The sequence below is a fragment of the Perissodus microlepis genome, chromosome 7 (genome assembly GCF_051167445.1).
Source record: "Perissodus microlepis isolate ML-2025 ecotype Zambia chromosome 7, ASM5116744v1, whole genome shotgun sequence".
Lineage (NCBI taxonomy): Eukaryota > Metazoa > Chordata > Actinopteri > Cichliformes > Cichlidae > Perissodus > Perissodus microlepis.
In genome coordinates, this window is record NC_140467.1 from 14918488 (window position 1) to 14941168 (window position 22681).

The 22681-nt window shown below is 41.9% G+C and overlaps 1 protein-coding gene across 1 annotated transcript; it reads left to right on the forward strand.

The window, feature by feature from the left end:
* Nucleotides 1-831: 831 nt before the first annotated feature.
* LOC146382802 (potassium/sodium hyperpolarization-activated cyclic nucleotide-gated channel 3-like) lies at nucleotides 832-21553 on the forward strand. The gene is made up of 8 exons (XM_084933730.1): nucleotides 832-5125; nucleotides 9197-9620; nucleotides 10656-10817; nucleotides 11565-11783; nucleotides 13022-13168; nucleotides 13769-14009; nucleotides 15171-15335; nucleotides 18277-21553. Exons 1-8 carry the CDS (start codon nucleotides 4470-4472, stop codon nucleotides 19842-19844), a joined length of 3582 nt encoding a protein of 1193 aa, XP_084789856.1. The 5' UTR covers nucleotides 832-4469; the 3' UTR covers nucleotides 19845-21553.
* Nucleotides 21554-22681: the final 1128 nt, after the last annotated feature.

Consider the following 22681-nt stretch of genomic DNA (forward strand, 5'->3'; position numbering starts at 1 on the left):
TGGACTCATAACTCAGACGCCCTCTACAGGAAAGGGCAGAGCAGGCTGTACCTGCTGTGGAGACTCAGGTCGTTTGGAGTGGAGGGCCCACTCCTGAAGACCTTCTATGACTCTGTGGTGGCTTCTGCTATCTTTTATGGTGTGGTCTGCTGGGGCGGCAGCATCTCTGTCGGGGACAGGAAGAGACTGAACAGGCTGATCCGAAGGGCCAGCTCTGTTCTAGGATGCCCTCTGGACCCAGTGGAGGTGGTGAGTGACAGGAGAATGGCGGCTAAGCTGTCATCACTGTTGGACAACATCTCCCACCCCATGCAGCAGACTGTGACAGCACTGAGCAGCTCCTTCAGTGGGAGACTGCGGCACCCACGGTGTGGGACGGAGAGATTTCGCAGGTCTTTCCTCCCCACTGCTGTCAGACTCCACAACAAAGACTTTAACTGATCAAACACACACATCCACACATGTGCAATAACACTAAGTACAATAATCTTTTCTGGCATCGTTGTATTTTTTACTCAGTTGTATATAACATTTGTATTCTATTTTTATCTTATTGTATATTTTATTCTACTGTATATAGTATTTTATTTTATTCTATTCTGTACAGTTGTGTACTGTATTTATTCTTATTGTATTCTAATTTTTGCTTCATAACTTTTGCACTGTCCACTTCCTGCTGTGACAAAACAAATTTCCCACGTGTGGGACTAATAAAGGTTATCTTATCTTATCTTATCTTATCTTATCTTATGTCAGGTGAACTTTAAAACGGTGTGATGGACTACTTCTTAAACAAGCCAGCGGATTGTTTTAATAACAAATCTAAAGAGTTCTCCAAACTTAATGGAGAGATTAATGTTTTATTTATTTATTTATTTAGTTATTGGACTTTATTTACATCTGCTGCCACAGTTGTCAACATCATGTGTCACAAATGGCATATAATTAGTTGTCTTAAATAAAGACTTTTGTGGTAAGTGAAACAAAGCAGTGATTAGTGCAAAATAGCATCATACAGTGTGACGTACCATTTAAATGTAAGTCTTTGGGTAATACATGATTTTATTAATTGTTTGACACCTAAATGAAATGGTATTTTGTCAAAATGAATCTTTTTCTTTTTACTTAAACAAAAAATGTTTCCAATGTGAAAAGATACTCGATGTTACTCAAATGTGGAAGCGTTAACTCATAGCGGTAACTTCCAGTATTTCAGGGGTTGTTTAAATCTCTCTATTCTTATGGCAAACTAGTTAAGCTTTGTATGAGTCTCAGCACCCTAGACTTATGTAACGGCACTGATACAAGCTACTTTGGCTTCTGTCTCTTTAAAACCCCTCTCCCATTTTCTTCTGATTATGTCTGTCTTGCCTGGCTTTTGCAAAAAGAACCTAGAGTTTGTGAGCCTCACGTCCTCTGCTTGCCAGTTCAGAGGTTCAGAAAAACAAACAAAAAAACCCCTTTTTGGGTTTAGAGCTGTTCTTGGCTGACAGGAGCGGCACCTGACCGTCTTCTGCTGCTGTAGCCCATCTGATGGGGTGCTCAGGAGGTAGAGCAGGTCTACTAATGGGAAGGCTGGTGGTTTGATCTCCGGCTGCCCAAGTCTCCAGTTTACATGCCTAAGTACACCTTGGCAAGATACTGAACCCCAAGTTGCTCTTGGATGTGTTCAACAGAGTATAAATGTATGTGAATATTAGATAGAGAGCACTTAGGTGTAGAAAAAGTATGAATGTATGAATGAGTGAATGAGGCATGGGGTATAAAGCGCCCTGAGTGTTCAAGTAGTGTAGAAAAGTGCTATGCAAGAACCAGTCCATTTACCATCTGCTTCAAGACTGGACACGTTGCATGCTCATAGATGCTTTTCTGCATACCTTGGGTGGTTATTTGAGTTACTTCTCCATCAGCTCACAATAGTCTAGCAATTCTCTTCTGACCTCTGCTATCAACAAATCATTTTCACCTAGCGATCTGCCACTGAGTGGATATTTTCTCTCTTTTGGACCATTCTCTGTAAACCCTGAAGATGCTTGTGTGGGAAAATCCCAGCGGATGAGCAGTTTCGGAAACACTCAGACCAGTCCGTCTGGCACCAACAACCACACCATCTTCAAAGTCACCTTAATCACCTTTCCTCCTCATTCTAGTGCTCGGTTTAAACTTCAGCAGGTCATCTTGATCATGTCTTCATGCCTAAATACACTGAATTGCTGCCAGGTGATTGGCTGAGTAGATATTTATTAGATTTTTTTAATATTTATTGATATATTGATTTGATATATTGATTTGATATTAACACATTAATGCGCAATTTAAAAAAACATGTACCTAAGAAAATGGCTGGTGAGTAGTATGACTCTATTGTTTTCTCTAACATGTTTTCTCATTTTGACTTGGGTGTAAAATTATTATTATTATTTTTAACATTTGCTGAGCTTCTTGTATTACTTCCTCCAAAAGATGGGATCTATTGTGATGTCACAGGTCAGAAAATTAAGCAAGTAGTCAAGTGTAAATCAGCCAAAGCCACCTATACAGTGCACTAGGGGTACGAATAAGGATGACACTGCATGGAAATTCAAATTTGCAGCCCAGTGAAGACACACCGACCTGATTTCCAGCAGGCTGGGATGTTTACATTTGCAGGTACCTGAAAGGGCTGGAAATAAAACTCTGACAATTTAGCTTTACTGCCTACCAAACATCACTAAGCTTGATGATTGTGGTGTAAAACAAAAAGTGTTAAGTCCTTATCTGGGCATCCCTTTAGGAGACTAACAAGCAGCTAATAAATAAAAGAGAATAACCTGTTTCCCTGTGTGCTACTTTATATCCGCGTATTATGTGGCCGCTGATGGCCGGGAATTAAAATAAATAATTTAAGTGGAGGAAGAGTTCTCTTAGTTGTGCAAGCGGCACACAAATGATGATTTTAATTAGTTTACCACTGTGTCGTGGGGAAAAATTTCAAGGGAAACAAACTGTTCAGCCCTTCTTGTTGGTTGGCAGTGTGCCAGATGAGATTGCTGTATGGTTTAAATCACTTTAGTGACATTTGGATTGAATCATACAACCTTAATGCAGCCAGCTGTCAACAACCTTTCATCAAATTAATTTGCCACATTGGCCAGAAGTATTTCATCACTTCTCCCTTTAACTAAAATTGTCTTGTTGAGCTAATAAAACTGAAACACTGATGCAACACTTTTGCCAAAAACACAGGTGATATGTGACCAAACAGCTTTGTGCACTATTTTAGTTTTAATTAACCCCCAACTGATGATTTTCAATGAAGCATTCAGCGTTATTTATACAGTGGGGATCATGCCAGTGTTTACGTGGGAAAATAAAATTCAATACCATCATTACCCGGTGGTCAATTTGAGATATTTTAACACTGGGTGAGAAATCTGGGCAGTTAAGAGAATAATTTGGGTTGGCTTATGGATTACATGTGCCATTCCTAAGATTTTATTTTTATGTTTTTCATAGCCAGGTGAACCTGCAAAACCCAGATAATGCAGTAGAGCCATACACATCATATAGACGCACATTCTGGCTGCCGTGCATGTGCTGCCAAGGACGTACAATCCACGTTGCCCACCAGAAATGACCAAGATGGGCACAAGATTTGCGCATCCTGAGCATCACAAACAACCACGCATGCTTAAACACAGGATGCAGCTCGTGTAAAACTCGTGTCAATCAGACTTAAGTGTCAGTTTTGTGCCCAACATCATTCACCGGGTTGGGCAAATATCAGAATTGTTTGTTGCAGTGTAAGGCCCGATGCCACAAACACCAAACCTTAAGATTACATCCTCTCAACTATTTAACTACCAACTCCAATGCTAGATCGCATCCTTGAATCATCCTCTCTAGTTTGTCCTGCCTGGGCGGGGTGAGCGCGTGTGCCATCCTGGCTCCTATGGCAACCCGATAGATTAGCTCCATCAATATTCACGTTATTAGAAAGCGCGAGGCTTATGGATTAGTGATGTCAGCGCTCAGTGAAAGCCAGGGGCAGCTGCGTGCATGTGTGTATTCACCTTGCGCTGTGAGAGGGCTCAGATAGGCTTTCGGGGGAGGTGGGGATCATGCTTTGTCATTGAGGAGCTCAGCAGCAGCAGCATTCTCCCACTCCGGCACGTCCGACGCTCAGCATGCTGCATCCTGATGCGCTCCCGTCTGCACTCAACGAGCTTACCTGGATTTACATGCATTTGTCGTTTGGCGCTTTTACATGAGCGTCTGATCGCAACCGCCGCGCATTCGTTGACGCATCTCAATGTTTGAACCGGAGGAGAGCGGCACGTCCCAAGAGTCAGATAAGATACGACCCGTCCTGCGGACCTCCCCCGTCACTGTTTTTGCCTCCAGCGGCACCCCGAGTGTGTGAGATTCATGATTCATCCCCCCGCTTTCACGGGCTGTCCTTAGAGCGCAACCTCTTCTGGTTCTTCCAAATGGAGAGATTCCAGTCCTCCATGCGCAAACGGCTCTACAGCTTGCCGCAAAACATTGGGCAAAAGCCCTTTGTGACTGACGAAGGGGAGAACGGCGACAAGGACACTAAAAGGAAAAGTATCGGGCTCAAACATTTGTCCTCTCTGTCTCCCGCGAGCAGTTGCAAGAGCATTGGGGAGGCCGGGGTCGAAGACTTTGAAAGGGACGTCACCGTGAAGACCAACTTGAATGGGGACTGCCGCTTTTTTAGGGGCAGCATCTCTTCCATCTCCGGACGGCATCCCCCCGGGTCAGATTTGGCGGAGCAGAGGCGCCTCATCCCCGAGGCTGATGCTGGAGTCAATGAGAGTTTCCCCGGTGAGCACGGCCCCGGGGCCCTGCAGCGGGCAACGGGTGGGCTGACCGGCATAGTCGGGCAACCGTCACTGTTTGACCAGTCAACTTTCATCAAGTTGGAGGGCTCTGAGCAAATAATACCCGAAGATGAGCGTCTCTACCAGGCTGGCTTCATGCACCGGCAGTTTGGGGCGATGCTCCAGCCGGGAGTCAACAAGTTCTCCCTGCGGATGTTGGGCAGTGAGAGGGCCGTGGAACACGAAAGGGAACGCGTGAAGTCTGCAGGCTTCTGGATAATCCATCCCTACAGTGATTTTAGGTAATTTCTGTGCAGAAATCCTTTTTCTTTTTTTAAATCGCAAATAGTTGTGTCCTACAAAGAAGTGCTGCAGTGATCCTATCACACATTAAAGGCTCATTTGGCCTGCGCATGCGTTAAAACTAATAATTTAAAAACTGCCTGGAATGAATGAGCCATAAAACGGGTTAAGGGTATAAACAATAATCCCCGTGCATGCCTTTCTGTAACTACAGTGGCCATATTAGCAGCACGATAATCAGGAGTGTAAGCCTCTGCAGAACAGGTAGATCATTAGCTAAATGTGCCTCAGTAGCCCACCTTGAGCAGATAAATGGCTTAACGTGTGCAAATGGACATTTTTAAAAGCGTTGTCTACATTTTTTTTGCAGGGAAACGTGGTTATATCATGCATATCCAGGATATAAGTCCTTTTGCTTTGGGTTGGCCCAGTTTGTGCATTTGTGTGTCAATGGTGTCATCAGGTTATGTAGAACTTAATTAACTCTTTGCACCTCTTTGCATGTATGTGCAACAAACTAAGCCAACCACAGTTAACAAATTTCCCAGCCATGCTGCACTATTTCATTGCACACCAGTATTCTGGCTAGGTCCACCACCAAAAGATTTTCCCGGCATTTAACCTTAATGCTCACTGTCATCATATTTTTCATCAGTCAGCTGTATGCCGATGTGTGCCACTGCAGTTTTTTCCACTCATCTGAATTACACTTTTTTTGTCATCATTTAGCCAGGGCAATGGATTACAGAGTGCAGCAGGGGCTTGGAAATGGGGTAATCAAAATAGGGTAACATGACCATTCAAGATATTAGAAGCACACATCAGTGGGAGATTATTACAGCACAATTAGTCTAATGGAGCAGAGATGGTGTGGACGGGGAGGGGACATGCCACAAAAATGCAGAGAGAGAGAGAGCGCGACACACACACACACACACACACACACACACACACACACACACACACACACACACACACACACACACAGAAAGAGAGATTGAAATGAAAATGGTGTGTTGTGAGGAATCAGGACGGCCAGCTGTTAACTCCGTGTGTGAGGTACGAGGTGTTGTTACTTTATGCTCACTTTGGGTCGCAGTGCGAGCAGGAGAGGCATTTTTAGTGCTTGCCACGGGTCTCATAAGGTGAACGCTTCATCCCACAGATCCCATTTTAAGTTACAGATGCCTTTTGCAGCACCAGAGATTATTCTGAGATTTTTTGGCAATCCAGCAAAGAGGCAGCTCCGTCCCCTGCTTGTGAGCTGACATACCGTGCGCATCCATGACAGTCAGCAAGGCATTGTATAACCGATGTACGGTTTCCTGTTATCTTCCTATAGGCACACACAATCTGATGTTTTTATCAAGTAACTGCTGTTTTTTTTTTCATTCTAAAGCTTTCTAAGGATACAGCAGCAGACACACTGAACTGGCACACTGCGTAAATATGGTTAATATGATTGCTGGTGGGCCTGAGCCACAGTACAGGTGTGTGTTAAGCCACTGAGCTGCATGCAGGCTGTTGTGTTTCAGCTGCACTCTGGCAGCAAGAGATAAGTATCTCTAGTACAAATGTGATCCCTTTTTCAGCTGTCCTGATTGATCTAAGCTCCTTTCACCATTTTAAGCCTTTTTGTGTTCACTTTGCTTGTAACTCCCCTCTCTTTTTTGCTCTCATGCTCTTTAACGTAGTTGCACTCTGACCTCAATAGTGCAAGATTTTGTCTCTGGATCAGTCGAGGTCCACAGACCGTACAAGCAGCAGCTTTGTTTCGATGGTAACATCAGATTACACCAGCCAGTTGTCTGTTTTGTGGTCTGAATTCTGTGCGCACAGGCAGCCGATGTTCCAGCAGGGTGGTCAGCAATGTACCGTCCTCTGCAGACCTTTTTTTTAAAAATAAATAAATAAATAAATGAATAAAATTATCCAGCTGTTCCAGCGCTCTGCAGCACAGTGACGTTTGCAGAGCAGTAATGCTAACTACTCAACATCTGGCTGATGGGTGCTGACTTCTGGAGATGACATGGATTCACAGGAGATAACGGTGGATTTAGCCAGAGGGAGGAAGCGCAATTAGGACCAGTGTGTCACTGCAGAGACAACGGGCAGATGTCGAGAGAAATGCAAATTCTTTGTTTGGCAAAGAACAACAGAAAGCTGATTAGGACAAATGGCCACCGTGCCCTCACTGGTTTCTAAATTTTGTCACATGTGACTGTGAACATTTTGGGTGTAAGTAAACTAGAAGAGGTAGAAGTGCATTTACCAGATTCCTCTGCCTCTTTCCACCGTGTTGTCTTCATTCGACTCTAGAATGTTTTCCATCACCAGTAACACAATGCAGCACCTGTAACTCATCACAGCAGCAACCCACTGGGAGGTATCACCTCAAAAAGCAAATATTACATATAATATTGTGGTGAACCTGGCATGGATCAAACAGTGACACTCTGAATGACTGCTGCATCCTTTGCACAAAAAAAAAAAATGTATAAAGAAAAAGCATAATTAAGTCTTAAGAAAATGCAATTCAGTTTACCTTTGAAAACAAATGTATTGCTTAAAAGAAAAAATTAACTAAGAAAATAAATAAATACATAAGCTAATTAAAAGCTCAGATCCTGTATATTTTAATATTTATGAATGTATACGAATAACTTTACACTTTTTAAAAGAAAAAAATATTTTGGCATGCTTGAGCCTCCATATATTTTTCTTCCCCCCCATTCATGGAGAAAAGGCTAAAGTTTTAAATATACCTGCTGATGAGATGATGAGATATTTGGTTTCTTAACCTCCAGCTGGCGTGCAGCTTTTGCTGACCCTGCATGTTTGTCCTGGTGAGATCAGTTGTTCATTTGTTTTTGTTTTGTTTTTTGACACGACTCACTCATGAAATCTCACATGTATGGTTTCTCATCTTACACGCTCTTTGTGTGGATGCGTTGTACATTACTGTGTGACTCTGACAAATGTAGAATGCTAGATTAAAAAGAATGAGTATATCAAATAGCTGGGAAACATCAATCAAGAGTCAGAATAGCTTACAGTGAACTCCAATTAGCCATATTTCTAAATTTCATAAGAACATTTGCTAAATAAATGTGTTCTGTTTTGTGTGTAAATGACTAGTAACAGGCAGTTTTCGATGAAACTGAACACACTGCTGCTGATACTTTTGAAAATCAATATGTAGTCATGAGTAATTCAAATGAATTCCCAATAACCGGTGTCACTCTTTTCCCATTTGGCCCACTCTTTAACTGAATCAGAAAATAATTCTTTGCTTGTTTCTGCTCATTCGGACAGAACTCTGCTGGGTTTTCAGACCGTGTGAAACAGCGAGGTTCATTTCTATAAGTAGCCAGAATCACTTTGAATTTGGAGCATATACTCACACATACTTGTGTTAAGTGTTTTGTGTAAACTAAGCAGCGAACACTGATTGGCTTTGTATTGATGAAATGTTCGCATCAATACGTTCCTGTTTGTTGTTGTTTTAATACAAAGTTCAAACAGATGCGTTTTTATTACCAGTTATTCTGTCCAATTTTTTTCTTAAGTGAAGGCAAAAAATGCTCATTTTGAATTTTCAGATCCACAAGCAGGATTTTACTATTTCTTTGGTCACCCAGAAACATTTCATTTACATCAGTTTTGCGTTTGTTTAGCTCGGCTCTTATGACAAAGGTATGACATTTGCAATCAGGTTTTCTGCCGTGCTGAGATTTAATACCAGCATGTGTTTATTTAGATTCTGTTTTTAAACTAAATTAGTAACCAAATTGCATCGCATTTATGAGCTCCTACTATAATTGCTTTTCTTGGCCTGTTGTCATTGTTAGTGCAAGTTTACTTTTCGAATGAAACTAGGTCATTTAGCATAGACCACAACTAACACCTGCAACCTAATATCATGACCCCAAAGAAGTTTTAGCCAGACCTAGAGGAGACTATACCCTCTGTTTACATTAAATAAGAAGAAATAAGCCGTTTCTGTGCCTTAATGACGCTGACCTGCTGTGGTTTGTGGTGTGAGTCACATCCAACTGTCCATCTTTCAGGTTCTACTGGGATCTGACAATGCTGCTGTTGATGGTGGGAAACCTCATCATCATCCCCGTGGGCATCACCTTCTTTAAGGACGAGCACACGCCGCCCTGGATAGTCTTTAACGTCGTGTCGGACACCTTCTTCCTCATGGACCTGGTCCTCAACTTCCGCACGGGCATCGTCAAGGAGGACAACACGGAGATCATCCTGGACCCGCATCAGATCAAGATCAAGTACCTGAAGAGCTGGTTCATGGTGGACTTCGTCTCCTCCATACCCGTGGACTACATCTTTCTTATCGTGGAGACGCGCATCGACTCAGACTTTTACAAGACGGCCCGAGCTCTGAGGATCGTCCGCTTCACAAAGATCCTCAGTCTGCTACGGCTGCTGCGCCTCTCCAGACTCATTCGCTATATCCACCAGTGGGAAGAGGTAGATGAAGATAGCCCCATACTGGCTAGCTTCAACTGACTGGTTGGATATTTAAAAGATTTTGTCACAGTCTTAAAAATATTAGTCGATAAAAATGAACAAATTCACAGCTTCTAGCTTTTTAAGTGGGAATATTTTTTAAGTCTTTTAAGTAGTGGGGCTGATATTTAGTGAATTTCTTACAGTATTTTCCAGATTAATACCTGCAGCATGCTCTCAGATGCTTCTCTCATTTCAAAGGGGACATCTTGTGCTCATTTCCACCTTCATCCTTATATTCCAGGACTCTACTGGAGTAGCTTTGCATGGTTCACAGATCAAAAGTAATCATTGTTTACCAGTCAGCCAGTTTATCAGTTCATCCTCTTCCTGACACAAACTATTTTACATTCTCTCCCTTTAGGCCAGCTTTCCTCTCATTGGCTGTCTCTTGCAAATAGAAGGTTTGAAGAGCAGCAGAGTGAAGGAAGATTATATTAAGGCAGAAAAAAACTCAATCTGAAACAAAGCGTTTACAACTGCCTGAAGCCTGATTTCATTTTTTTAAACTTTCTCCATGTTTAATGTGCACATCCATCTTTTTAACAGTACAAGTTTCCCTTTAGGCACCGTGCATACTGAGGTTTCTCTCTCATTAACAGATTTCTTACACTTTTGCTCTGTATGTGGGGAAAAAAGTGCTGCTGCAGAGTTAATTTGTTGGCTCTGCGTTTAAACACACTTACACACAGTCAGCTTACTCAATAAGAGATATTATCCCGCATTATTATTTTTTTTATATGTTCCATCCCCATCAGCCATTAACGTTACAGATGGTTGCTCTGAAATAGCCTCTGGTAGTCTATAGAAGATTAAGTGTGGTTCGGTATAGTTCGCTTGCATCCATCAACACCATCATCGCGGTTCCTCCTGTTTATTTCAAATCCTCTGTTTGCGTGCATGGGTGTTAACATTTTATAGAAGAGATATGAGTGTTTTATTATCTCTCTTTTTTTTCTCTCTCTCTCCCCCTAATTCTGAAAATCTGTGTCACAGGTTTTCCACATGACATACGACCTTGCCAGCGCCATGGTGCGTATCATGAACCTGATTGGTATGATGCTGCTGCTGTGTCACTGGGATGGCTGTCTGCAGTTTCTGGTTCCCATGCTGCAAGACTTCCCCCCTGACTGCTGGGTCACCAGGAACAAGATGGTGGTAAGTGGATTATTTATGAGTCAGACAGCCTCCAAAATGTGTTCCTCCCCAAAACATGACGAACCACATGCAGACATTTATCTCTAAGCGTCATTGGTTATTGGTTTGAGAGCGCAGATTAAATTAACGTCAACAGGTAGCGCGTTTAATCTTCATATCCAGTTTTCAGTCACACGTGTTTTTCAATAAACATTTTGCAGAAATAGGGTGGTTTTTGTTTATTTGCAAAGCTGTTAACACCTCCTGAAGAAGATGCTGCTGTTTAGGCATATCAACTATGAAAAGGTCATCGACCACCAAAAGCAGTGCTTTATTTTGCTGTTTTAGTTTTTAAATAATCTGGATCTGCATCATTAATTTCTTTCTTTTTCTTTCTTTTTTTGCACAATCTTGTTGACACACCACCAAAGAATAATGAAAAATTTCACATGGGCAACATTAGAATTGTTGGAGCTGCTTTACAATAAGTTTTTTGTTTTAAATCATCACATTACAGTAGGTAGAGCAGAAACTGAAACAGACCTACCCATAAATGATGTTTTATAACAGTTGGGAAATACATCTGTGTTCACGTCCATAAGCTCAGATTAAGCTGATTTAGACGTGATGTACGATGGCTCTGTAATGTAGTGGTTTACACATTCAGGAGAGCCATCCGGTGTAAAAATCTAACAAATCAAATATTTCCTGAGCCGCCGGTCGTAGATAGCCGTACGCGTTATCTCTCCTCCTCTGCATCCCTTTCAGAATGACACCTGGGGTCAGCAGTACTCCTACGCCCTGTTCAAGGCCATGAGTCACATGCTGTGTATCGGGTATGGCCTGTACCCTCCTATCGGTATGGCTGACGTGTGGCTCACTATCCTCAGCATGATCGTGGGTGCCACCTGCTTTGCCATGTTTGTGGGGCATGCGACTGCACTCATTCAGTCTCTGGACTCCTCCAGGAGGCAGTACCAAGAAAAGGTGGGTGTTTGCTGAAAAATCATCCACAGTTTTACTTCTGCTATAACACTTCTGTTCCACTACATTTCATAAGGTAATATTATTTAACTGTTTCACTTATTACATTATCAAATTATGAAGTGTATCAAATTCGGTTCTTTTCTGAATTCTTTTGCCAACAGAGAAAGAAAAAATAAAATTGTCATCAGTTCATAAAATGTGCTTTTTTAGGTTAAACTGCCAGCTATATATTTTTTTAAGTTCCAGCTTAAATAGGGCCTTTATTTACTTATACCTTATTTATAATGAGCGGCTACAGCAGTCTGAAGCCTGCGATTTTGAGTCAGAGGGATTACTTGCACATATGCTGACCTCATTACTTCAAACTGTGGCCACATTTAATATGAGTATTTTGCATATATATATATATATATATATGAACAACAATAAGCTTAAGCTTAAAAGGCAGATTACAACGGTAAGATGTGCATCATCTTAAAAAATAAAAAAATATGAATACTATCCTATAATATTATTATTATTTGATATCATATATTATTAGGTGAAGGAGAGGAGCTTTTTTTCTGTGTGATGTATTTTAATCTGGACATCTACCTAAGTGCAATTTTTAATGCAGGATTTCTATTTTATATTTCAATATTGCTGCTTTTCACTAAGTGACAGATCTTGAAGGGGAGAGTAAACCCACTTTTTTTGTTTGCAAAAACATGTTTTACACACCCACGTATAGCTGCCGTTAACTTTTCAGTGGAGAATATGGGAAAGGACAGACGAACTGCAACATGACACAAAAAAGACAGACATGGCAGTGCATTATCAAAAGCAGAGCTGACACTTACAGCTGGATTTACCATGCATAGACAGGGTGCATGGACCATATTTGGTGCTTTGCTGCTAGAGTACACTGCTGAAGGACACAGTAGTTAATGTTATTAGCTGCAGCCTGCAGAGCACAACTGTAATTGTCAGATGGGGCAGAGTCACAACATTGCACTGTGGGCAGGTTTCACAGATGGCCTGACAGTTGACTGTTAAAATAATGAGACACATTATATTCCTACCTCTGAGCCAACACATCAATCAGTGTAATATATTCATTTTGACATGACTTTGCATTTTGTCTCACGGTTATGTTACGTTACATTTGCAGCCTTCTGTTACTCTAATCAACAGGAATATATATATATATATAGTTTTTTTAATCATGTTAATAACTGTGCTCTTTGTGTTTTTCATAGTACAAACAAGTGGAGCAGTACATGTCCTTCCACAAGCTTCCTGCTGACATGCGTCAGAGGATCCACGACTACTACGAACACCGGTATCAGGGCAAGATGTTTGACGAGGAGAGCATACTGGAGGAACTGAATGAGCCGCTGAGAGAGGTCAGCCATCAACAGATGATTTTTAAATAACATGCATTATGCAAACAATGTGTAAATGCTTAAAGACAACATAAAGTTGTTATTTGCTCTCTTAATCATTTACTGTCCGTTTAATATAACCCTTAAGTAAAGTCTGGTGTTTAAAAAAAAAACCAGATGATTTTTGACAAATACATTTTTTATTCTTATATAAGCTTACAGCTATATTATTCTGACCTGTAGGCTATTTGTTTAGCATTTCTTTAATCCTTCTAAATAGTAAAATGTTAACAAAATTATTCATTGTCATTATTTTATTTTGCAAACATTTTATTGTCGTCAGCAGCGCATGTATAAATGCATGACATGAGCAACCTTGTTCTTAATGGTGAACAGTTAATTATGTAATCTAATATGGCTGTGTTACTTTGACAATGTTAATAGTCATGTAATCTGATAAGTAATGGCTTGAAGAGGACGGGGGACCTCATTAAAAGAGCATTAAGAGCATTAAGCTGTTAGCCCCCTGCTTTTATCATGACTGAAATTTGTTTTTGAAGGCATTGCATTAGCAAAAAGAAAAAAATGTAAAAGGTGAACTTTTTTTTTTCTTTCCTGCAGGAGATCATCAACTTTAACTGTCGCAAACTGGTCGCCTCCATGCCCCTGTTCGCCAACGCTGATCCCAACTTCGTCACCTCCATGCTGACCAAACTACGCTTTGAGGTCTTCCAGCCGGGCGACTACATCATCAGGGAGGGGACCATCGGCAAGAAGATGTACTTCATCCAGCACGGCGTTGTCAGCGTCCTGACCAAGAACAGCAAAGACACCAAGTTGTCCGATGGCTCTTATTTTGGAGGTGAAGTCGGCTGCTCTGCATGCTAATATGTTCTGTAGTGGACAGTGGGTCAGTTTGAATGCATGTGAAGGAGTGGTGATTGTATGATTTGTTTTGATTTATTTGGCTCAGGCACTCGGCAGATTATCTTCCCCGACTATTACAGCTGGGAAAAATCGTCCACATCATCTCCTTAAAAGCGCTGGGAACTAAGAGGGGCAGAGCTTTGCGATCTTTGATTCCATCTGTGGGGTTTTCCCCTTTTTGTTACACCATATTTAAAACTGAAATCCAGAATTTTTCCTCTCGGTTATGTTTTCTCAACCTGTTGTTGTCTGTTCCATCTGTGCACCAAAGTGAAATGTCATCATTAAATGTCAACTACGACGCATAAAACTCTTAATTCTGTTCAGATTTTTTTCGGCAGAAGTATTAAACAAGGAAAGGGGGGAAAAAAGCAGCTAAATTAAACCTTTCATAGTCACGCATTTATTTGGAGTAAAACAGTCAGGGCAAAAACAATTTGGCTTCAAGTTATTCTCCTACATCTAAAAACATGAAGAAATGTTAAAATAATAAACTAGGACAGAAAACATCTAAAACCAACACAAGATAAAAAGAAATCCCATGATGTAAAGTGTAATAAATTCAAGAAAGTGACAGAATAGGGCGGAGAGAGATGGAGAGAGACAGAGTATGTGTGTGTGTGTGTGTATTTGTGTGTCTATATCCTCAATATGTCTGTCCTGAAAAATATGCCTCATTTTTTTCCCTCCTGTTTTCTTTTAATGGCGCATTATTTTATTTTTCTGATCTGGCACGACAGATGAGGTCAGAACAAACTGTAAGCTGCAGAAATTGCATTAAGTGCTCCATCTGTGGAGTTCAGAGGCATCAGCCTTTTTCATGCTTTATCATCTCATACTAATAATACTATTTTGGACTTTTCTTTTGTGAATGGATCTAAGAAGATAGGAATTCTGTTGCAGCTTGTCACACAACTTCTGAAAGGAGGAGGACGGGTGGGTGGTGGTGGTGGTGGGGGACTCATTATATAACACTTCATAGTAATGTGTTGTTTTTAATCCTTGCTGTTAATACCTGTCTTGCACTCTGCAGGAAGTCTTTTAAAGAGGTGAAACAAAGAATTGAAGTTTTTTTTTCTCATCTCTTTCCCTGCAGAGATCTGCCTGCTGACCCGAGGCAGGAGGACTGCCAGCGTGCGGGCAGACAACTACTGTCGACTGTACTCTCTGTCTGTAGACCACTTCAACGAGGTGCTGGAGGAGTATCCCATGATGAGGAGGGCGTTTGAGACTGTGGCGCTCGACCGCCTGGATCGCATAGGTTAGTCCTTAAAGATAAGATAAAACCTATTTACTGGCACCAATTTTATATTATTATCAATCATTCATTTGTTAATTTTAGTGTTGCACTAAAATTAACATCAGTTGGACTTTATATCTGTTATTAGTGGTGGCGTGGATGTAGGCACGTATTTAAGCACAGCGGCTAACAAAAGCCAAGAATAGAAAACAGTGTATAATAATAATATTGAAATGTAAGAGTGCCACATTAATCCATGGTCTTTAGACTTTACTAATTAATCTTATATGAATGGAAAACAGTTTAAAGTCATTTTCCTGGGTACACCTTGCTAAGGTCGGTTTGGACCCCCTTGTCCTTTGGAAGTCTTAATTCTTTGTAGCACAGATTCAACAAGGTGCTGGAAACATTCCTCAGAGGTTTTGGTCCATATTAACGTCACAGCATCAGACAATTGCTGCTGATTTATAAGCTGCACATCCATGATGCGAGTCTCTGGTTCCACCGTGTCACAAAGGTGCTCTGTACTAAAGAGCCCGAAGTGTGCCAAGAAAATATCCCACTCACCCGCATCCGGAACTGATCATACAATGCAGGATGGAGCCAGGCTTTCATGCTGTTTACACCTACCATTCCAGTGTCATAGCAGAAATTGACAGTCATCTGACCAGACAACTTTTCTCCAGTCTTCCATTGTCCAATTTTGGTGTGAACTGTAACCTCAGCTTCCTGTTTTTAATTAACAAAGACGTAAGCCATCTGCTTCAAGGTCCAAAGTGTTATGCATTCAGAGATGCTCTTTGGTTGTGACACGTGGTTATTATCAGCTTGAAGCAGTCTGGCTATTCTCCTCTGACCTCTGACATCAACAAGAACTCCTTCTCACTGGACAATTATTCTTTTTCGGCCCATTTTCTATAAACCCTAGAGATGGTTGTGTGGGAAAATCCCAGTAGATCAGCAGTTTCTGAAACACTGAGACCGGCTTAGGCAACAACAACCATGCAAGATTAAAAGTCAGCTTTCTTCCCCCATTTTGATGCTCAGTTTGAACTTCAGCAGGCCGTCTGTACAAGGCCTCTGTGCGTAAATGCACTGAGTTGCAGCCATGTGATTGGTTAATTAGATATTTGCATTTTTAAGCAGCTATTCAGGTATACCCAGTAAAGTGACCAGTGAATTATACTATAAGCAAGTATTTACTAAGTAAACTAAACTCAAACAGAGTATTTTTTGTGCAGTCTGCAGTTGGATTGGAACCTAAAAGAGACAGTTAGGTCTAAAGGCCCACAAAATGTGCTTACACATGGCCCACATACCGCAAAGAATGACGGCCCAGATATGGTTTGCGAGATGTGGCCCACACATGGGCCAGCACAAGGCCAGTTGCAGACACACTGCTGGCCCACAACAGTTTCAACCCTGGCCCCAGATGTCAGCCCAATGTGTACCTTAATCAAGCCATGTAATTACAACATGTTCTATATAAGAATCAGTGAATGGACTGATTCCTTATATAGCGCTTTGCTACTCTCCCAGATTACTCAAAGTGCTCTATACAACATGCCATATTCACCCAATCACACACTTCTGCTAAACTGAGTGCTTCCTAACTACAGCCACACACATTCTCACTCTTGCCATGCAGACTGGAAGAACCAGGGATCGAACTACTAACCTTCCGATCAGTGGGTGACCTGCTCTTCCTCCTGAGCTACAGCCACCCACTGGAAAAAAACGAGTAAACCGACACTAGGTTTTGGATAAAGTGTACACTCACAAACCTGTCAAACCTGCATTTGAAACGTTGGCTACCATAGCAGTATAGTATTGCAACATGGCATTTGGTCTTCTAACTAAAATAGAAGACCAAACAGTGCCATCATTGCCAGACCTGCCCCACATCTGGTTGACATACACCCTGCCATGACACCTTGATGCCAGATCCAGGCTAGACCTGTTTTCTATGGGCCTGGGCCACATAAACCAAACCACAATCGGGCCAGATATGGCATCCCATCACATAAATAGTGCCATCTATGCCAGGCCTGACCCAAATCTGGATGACATACATCTTATCATGCCAGAAGTCAGCCAGCAGTGCTGGCTTGATACCAGATCTGGGCCAGACCTTTCTGCTATGTGGGTAATCAGAGAAGGTAGGTTTAAAGGTACAAGGTTAAAGTAGGTCTGGAAACAGTAAGTTCAACTGAAATATGCTGATCTGCGGAAGAATGACAGTAGATTTCCATGCCTAGTACATTTTTTTTGTTTTTCAGGTAGTGAGAACCAATATAGCAGTGATACATATGCTGTATAACATTGCGATATCTTTATATACTGTGTATTTATGCAGTATGTTGGTATGTTAGTTAGAAGAAAATAAAAATCTCTGGATCATTATAGATTAACTTCACATAAGCATATTTCAAAAACTAGTTTGCAACTTAGTGACTGACTTTACTCCACTGTTTACTCAGCAATGATGCTCCTCCGCTACATGTGCTACAAACAGTGCTGGGTTATTGTAAACGATGAGACTACATTGTTTTAAGACCCACTGTGACAGAGTGTGAGATTGTAAAGCATGGAAATATATATGACAAAATTTGCACCGTTGAACTTGTAAGCCAATATTGTCAGATAATATCTGTCAAATTGTGAGTGTATTTTTTGTAGTGTATTAACAGCAGGCTGCATTTTCTAGAGGTATCATTTGCCTTTTTACTCCCATATACGAGAGGAGTTGTGGGAGCTTTTGTGTGCAGAATAAGAAATACATAATTTAAAAGTGTTTGCATTGCATGGACGCACTATTGACGAATATATTTTTGAGTTATACAATTATATTTAATTCTTCCTCTTCAGCGTGTGGTGCTGATGTGTTGTCTAAGGATGTCATTTGTGAAAAAAGGGGAGGGGCTAAAAGTGCATCACGGCCTTTTTTCTCTTTTCTTAACAGGGAAGAGGAACTCTGTTCTTCAACACAAAGTTCAGCATCACCAAAGTTCTGGCACACTAAACCTTCATGAGAGTGAGATCATCCAAAGAATAGTGCAACACGACCGCGACATGGCCCAGTGCACTCAGCTGAACCAAACCAGCACTGTGCCGAGTATAAACCGTCCGCCTGCTCCTCCGTCACCCACCCCGGTCATCTGGGCCCCGCTGGTTCAGGCTCCGCTCCAGGCTGCGGCTGCCACCACCCCGCTTGCTATGGCCTTGGCCCACCAGTCCCAGCTTCCTCCAATCCTCTTCCACCATCCTCTGGTGCCACGTCCCGGCTCTGTGAAGGACCCGTCCAGCTATTCAAAGAGAGTACATGTTGGAGCGAGCGCCTCCAGTAGCTGTGGTTCAGGGCCCAATTCTCCCGCTAGCTCTGCCAACCTTAGATCTGAGGTTGAGAATGCCACACTAGTATTCCCCAGGACACAGCAACTCTCCAGTGGGCCGTTGTCACCCATACTGACGTCTCAGCCCATCTTCACCAGCAGCCTGCAGCCCCTCGCCCCTCTGCACACACACCAGCCTCTGCTCCATCCTCCCCACTCTGGCATGGCGTCGGTGTTTCCCATCAGCCAGGCCACCGTCTCTTACACCTGCTCCGCTCAGCTCCACTCCCAGCCGTTTCACGGTGCTATGACCACCTCACCACGACCGATAGGTTTACTCCAACAGGGGGCACCAGGGAGGCTAGCAGGGAGATTCCCGGCCCCCTCAGCCACCACGTTAACCCCTCTTATTTCAAGCTCAGTCGGCCCCATACTGAGCCAATTGCAGCAAACCTCCCATATCACCTCACAGCAGGTGGGGTCCAGCAGTGACAGAGCAAGCAGGAGAACCAGTGGCCTGAACCTCCCACATTTTCCCTTCATCACCAACACCCAGTCCTCCGCTGGATTTAATCAGCCAGTGTCTGCAGTCGGAGCCGGGGCCGCAGCCTCTCTGGCCCAGCACAGCCTGGCAGGACTCCAGTCTGTTTTTCTCCCGCAGGTTCTCCCAGAGCACTCAGCCCTCGCCTCCCTGGCCCAGTATGGCTCTGCAGAGGCCTCGCCTTGCTACACGCCTCCTGTCCACAGTCCCAGCGTCCAGAGCCCCGTGAGGGGAAGGACAGTATGCCACAGTGAGCTCCCCAGCACTGCGGACTCTCATAGTCCTCTAACCCTTCAGACCTCATGCCCTGCCAGGGTGGCCTGTACCCTCAGACAGAGGGCAGAGTCCTCGGTGGATCTCTTTTCCCAGGAAATAAAGACTATCTCAGGCTCTCACAGCTCTATACACCAGGAAAGGCCTTTGGCCATAAGCGGCTCCTCTGAGGGTGTAGCAGGGGCGCCCAGCCCCTTCTCCTCACCGATGGCTGTCAGTAAACCCTACACCCCGATCCCGGGTCAAGCCACTCCTGTCAGTCGGACACATTCAGGGCCTGAGCCTCAGCACCAGTCCGTTGGTTTTCACTCTCCTCCCATTAGATCTCCCGCTAAAATGTTAGAGAAGGAACACAAACAGTCCAAACTCCCGTCCAATTTGTGAGATTTAGACACACCCTCTTTTAATGCCTGAGCGAAGGGAAGATCACTTGGCATCATTTTAACCACTATGTCAAATTTTGAAGTAGGAGGGTGTGCTATTCTAATCCGATTGGAGCTCAGTGGTTTTGTTTTTAACCAGAGTGAACGGATCAAGTTTGATAATGGACAGTGACAGATATATATTTTTTACAGGATACTGCGTCTTTAAAAATGCTAATAACATCCAAACTGTATTGATGGGTATATGTAACACCTCATGAAAGTATCAATTGTTCTGTGTATTATATTCTAACCGCACTCTGTGATTTGTATTTGTTTAAAACCCCATTGTCCAGGCAATTTGTGTAACCTTTTAGCCACATCCTATTTAGTTGGAACGTCGTCCACAACTGTATCCAGTTATGATCAAAACCAAAAAAAAATTGCTGTCCTCTGTTCACATCCTTTCCCACTGCTGAGAGCGTCGCGTGAACGCAGGGTTACTCCGTAAGAGATGTGAGGAGAGACAGACTGTGCACTTTGCTCGTTTCAGAAATAACCTGAAGGCTTGACGATGGCACGTCTTCCAAGATAGCTTTCCAGCAATATTGCACACCCAAATGGGTCACACAGATCAGATAGTATTTAAAAATAAATCTAAGTAATGAATGTAATGAAAATGTGTGAGTGGGAGGAGCGGGATTCATTTTGAATGTGTTTAAACATGAAGGTGATGACGGATTTCACAATAGATGCCAACTTATTTCAGTCTGGCAATAACTTTGGTACAAAACATCCACCTGAGCCGAGGTTTGTGTGCCATTAGCATAGTATGCAATAATCTGTGTGTTCTTTTGTCTTGTTTTTTTACTGGTATGCAAAGGTACTGTGAATCGAAGCACTTGTATCAATGAGTGAGATTCTGATTTGAGATCAGACTCATTAAAACAAGGGAACTGAATTTTTAAAAAAAAAGAAAGAAGCAATTGTCGATAATCAAAACATCCTGAAACCAGCGATGCACTGAGATTGCTCTGAATGTTTCTTGCACCAGTCAAAGGGCTAAAAGCAGTTTCCTGGACTCACGATCAACGAGAACCCCTGATGGGTCATATTGCTGCATATTTACCTCTTTCATTGTACAATATTTGAAAGATTTGACATGTATTGTTGAACAATTGCTGCTTTGTGATGCTATGCTGAATCAATAACGTGTATATCAACTGACTTACTTTTAAAAACCAGACTCTTAAATCCTTCTACTTGTTAATAAGTTCACGTGTTTAGATGATGCGTCTACCTTTGTGGACCTGCAGCCGGTGACAAACTGTGAGCCGGTCGGCAGGTCGGACCATCAGAGGATCCTGTCCAGTGGCTTTAGCTGCCTGGTTGGTGAGCCTAAGGTCTGCAATGACTCTGAGTTCCACAAGAAAGAGATACCATCAGACACTAGCCAGCCTCTGCCAATGGGCTCGATCAATCCTTCATTACTATTCTCCTCCAACCGCCTGCCACAGGCATTTGCTTAGAGGTTATTTTGAGTGCATTCAACTTAAAAGTGTGTGTGTGCGTGTGTGTAGGAGGTGTCATTCATTCATCCATCCATTCATATATTTATTATCATTTTGCTGCCTTTTAGCCATCGAATCTCATTCTTTTGTCACCTGTATGTTACAGACATTTTATTTAAGCCTCCAAATTCAATGCAATAAAATGACATATGGTTAATTACCCTCACCTCAACCGTTTATTTCCTTCCAGGAGGAGAGTGTGTGAGAATCTGATAATAAATTATGGCAAAGTTCTAGACTTTAAGCCGGATTAGAAATTGAGAACTGAATGGTGTTGTCTGGTGCCAACAATGAAAATAGCCAGGATTATAATCTGCCAGATACTCAATACAAAGAAATTATCTACCACGTTCATGGAGCGATAACTGCTGGTTTAGTGAGTAAACAGAGATTTTAAATGCAGGGCTACTGCAAAGTTTGATTAACAGACCTGACAGACCTGATCCTCCATATCCTTAAATAACTTCACTAGATCAGCTGGTTTTGGAAGATTGCTTTATCATATAATGATCTACTTAATTTTTCCTGTCCTTTTATGTAACTCTAAATTTATAAATATTTCTCTTTATATCAACACTTTGCAGTATTCAGGGATTAAAAATCATGAAACACCAGTCATTGGAGATTTCTGGATATCTGATTTCCTCAGTTAATGCTTAAAGATTAGCATTAATTTAATCAAAATCTAAAAAAAAAAAAAAAAAAAGTCTAATAGTTTTGGATATTTAATTCTAGCAGCTTCCTATTCATTCTCACAACTAATACAACCAATCACAATGGCTCTAACCCAGCAGCCCACCACAAGCAGTCCAATCGCCTTGATGGCTTTGGGAAGTGTGGAAATTTGAAAGGAGGGCATCAACTTTGAAACTAACAGTAATTTCATGTTTTACAAACACACAATGCGCATATATATATATATATATATATATATATATATATATAATAAATAATAAATATATATAATAAATAAGCACAGACTAAGATTTGAAGAAGCAACAAAGACAGCAATTAATTTACATTTCTTTGTAGTTGCTATTGTGTTTGCCATTTCTAGGTACAGTAGTTCACTTATAACACATTTAAAACAGGTAGCATTTGAAATTGTTGTTCTTAACTGTCAACTTTTAAAGCTCACATCCTAAAAACAATTTATCAAGTTATTTGTCACTCTAGTGCAAAGGACACCATCCTGTGCTTTCCTTTGGATGACTGCTTTCCAGGAAGTGGCCTGTTTACAGTGGGAGGTTTAAATGGAAGTATGTTTTGTTATTGCAGTTCTGTTTAA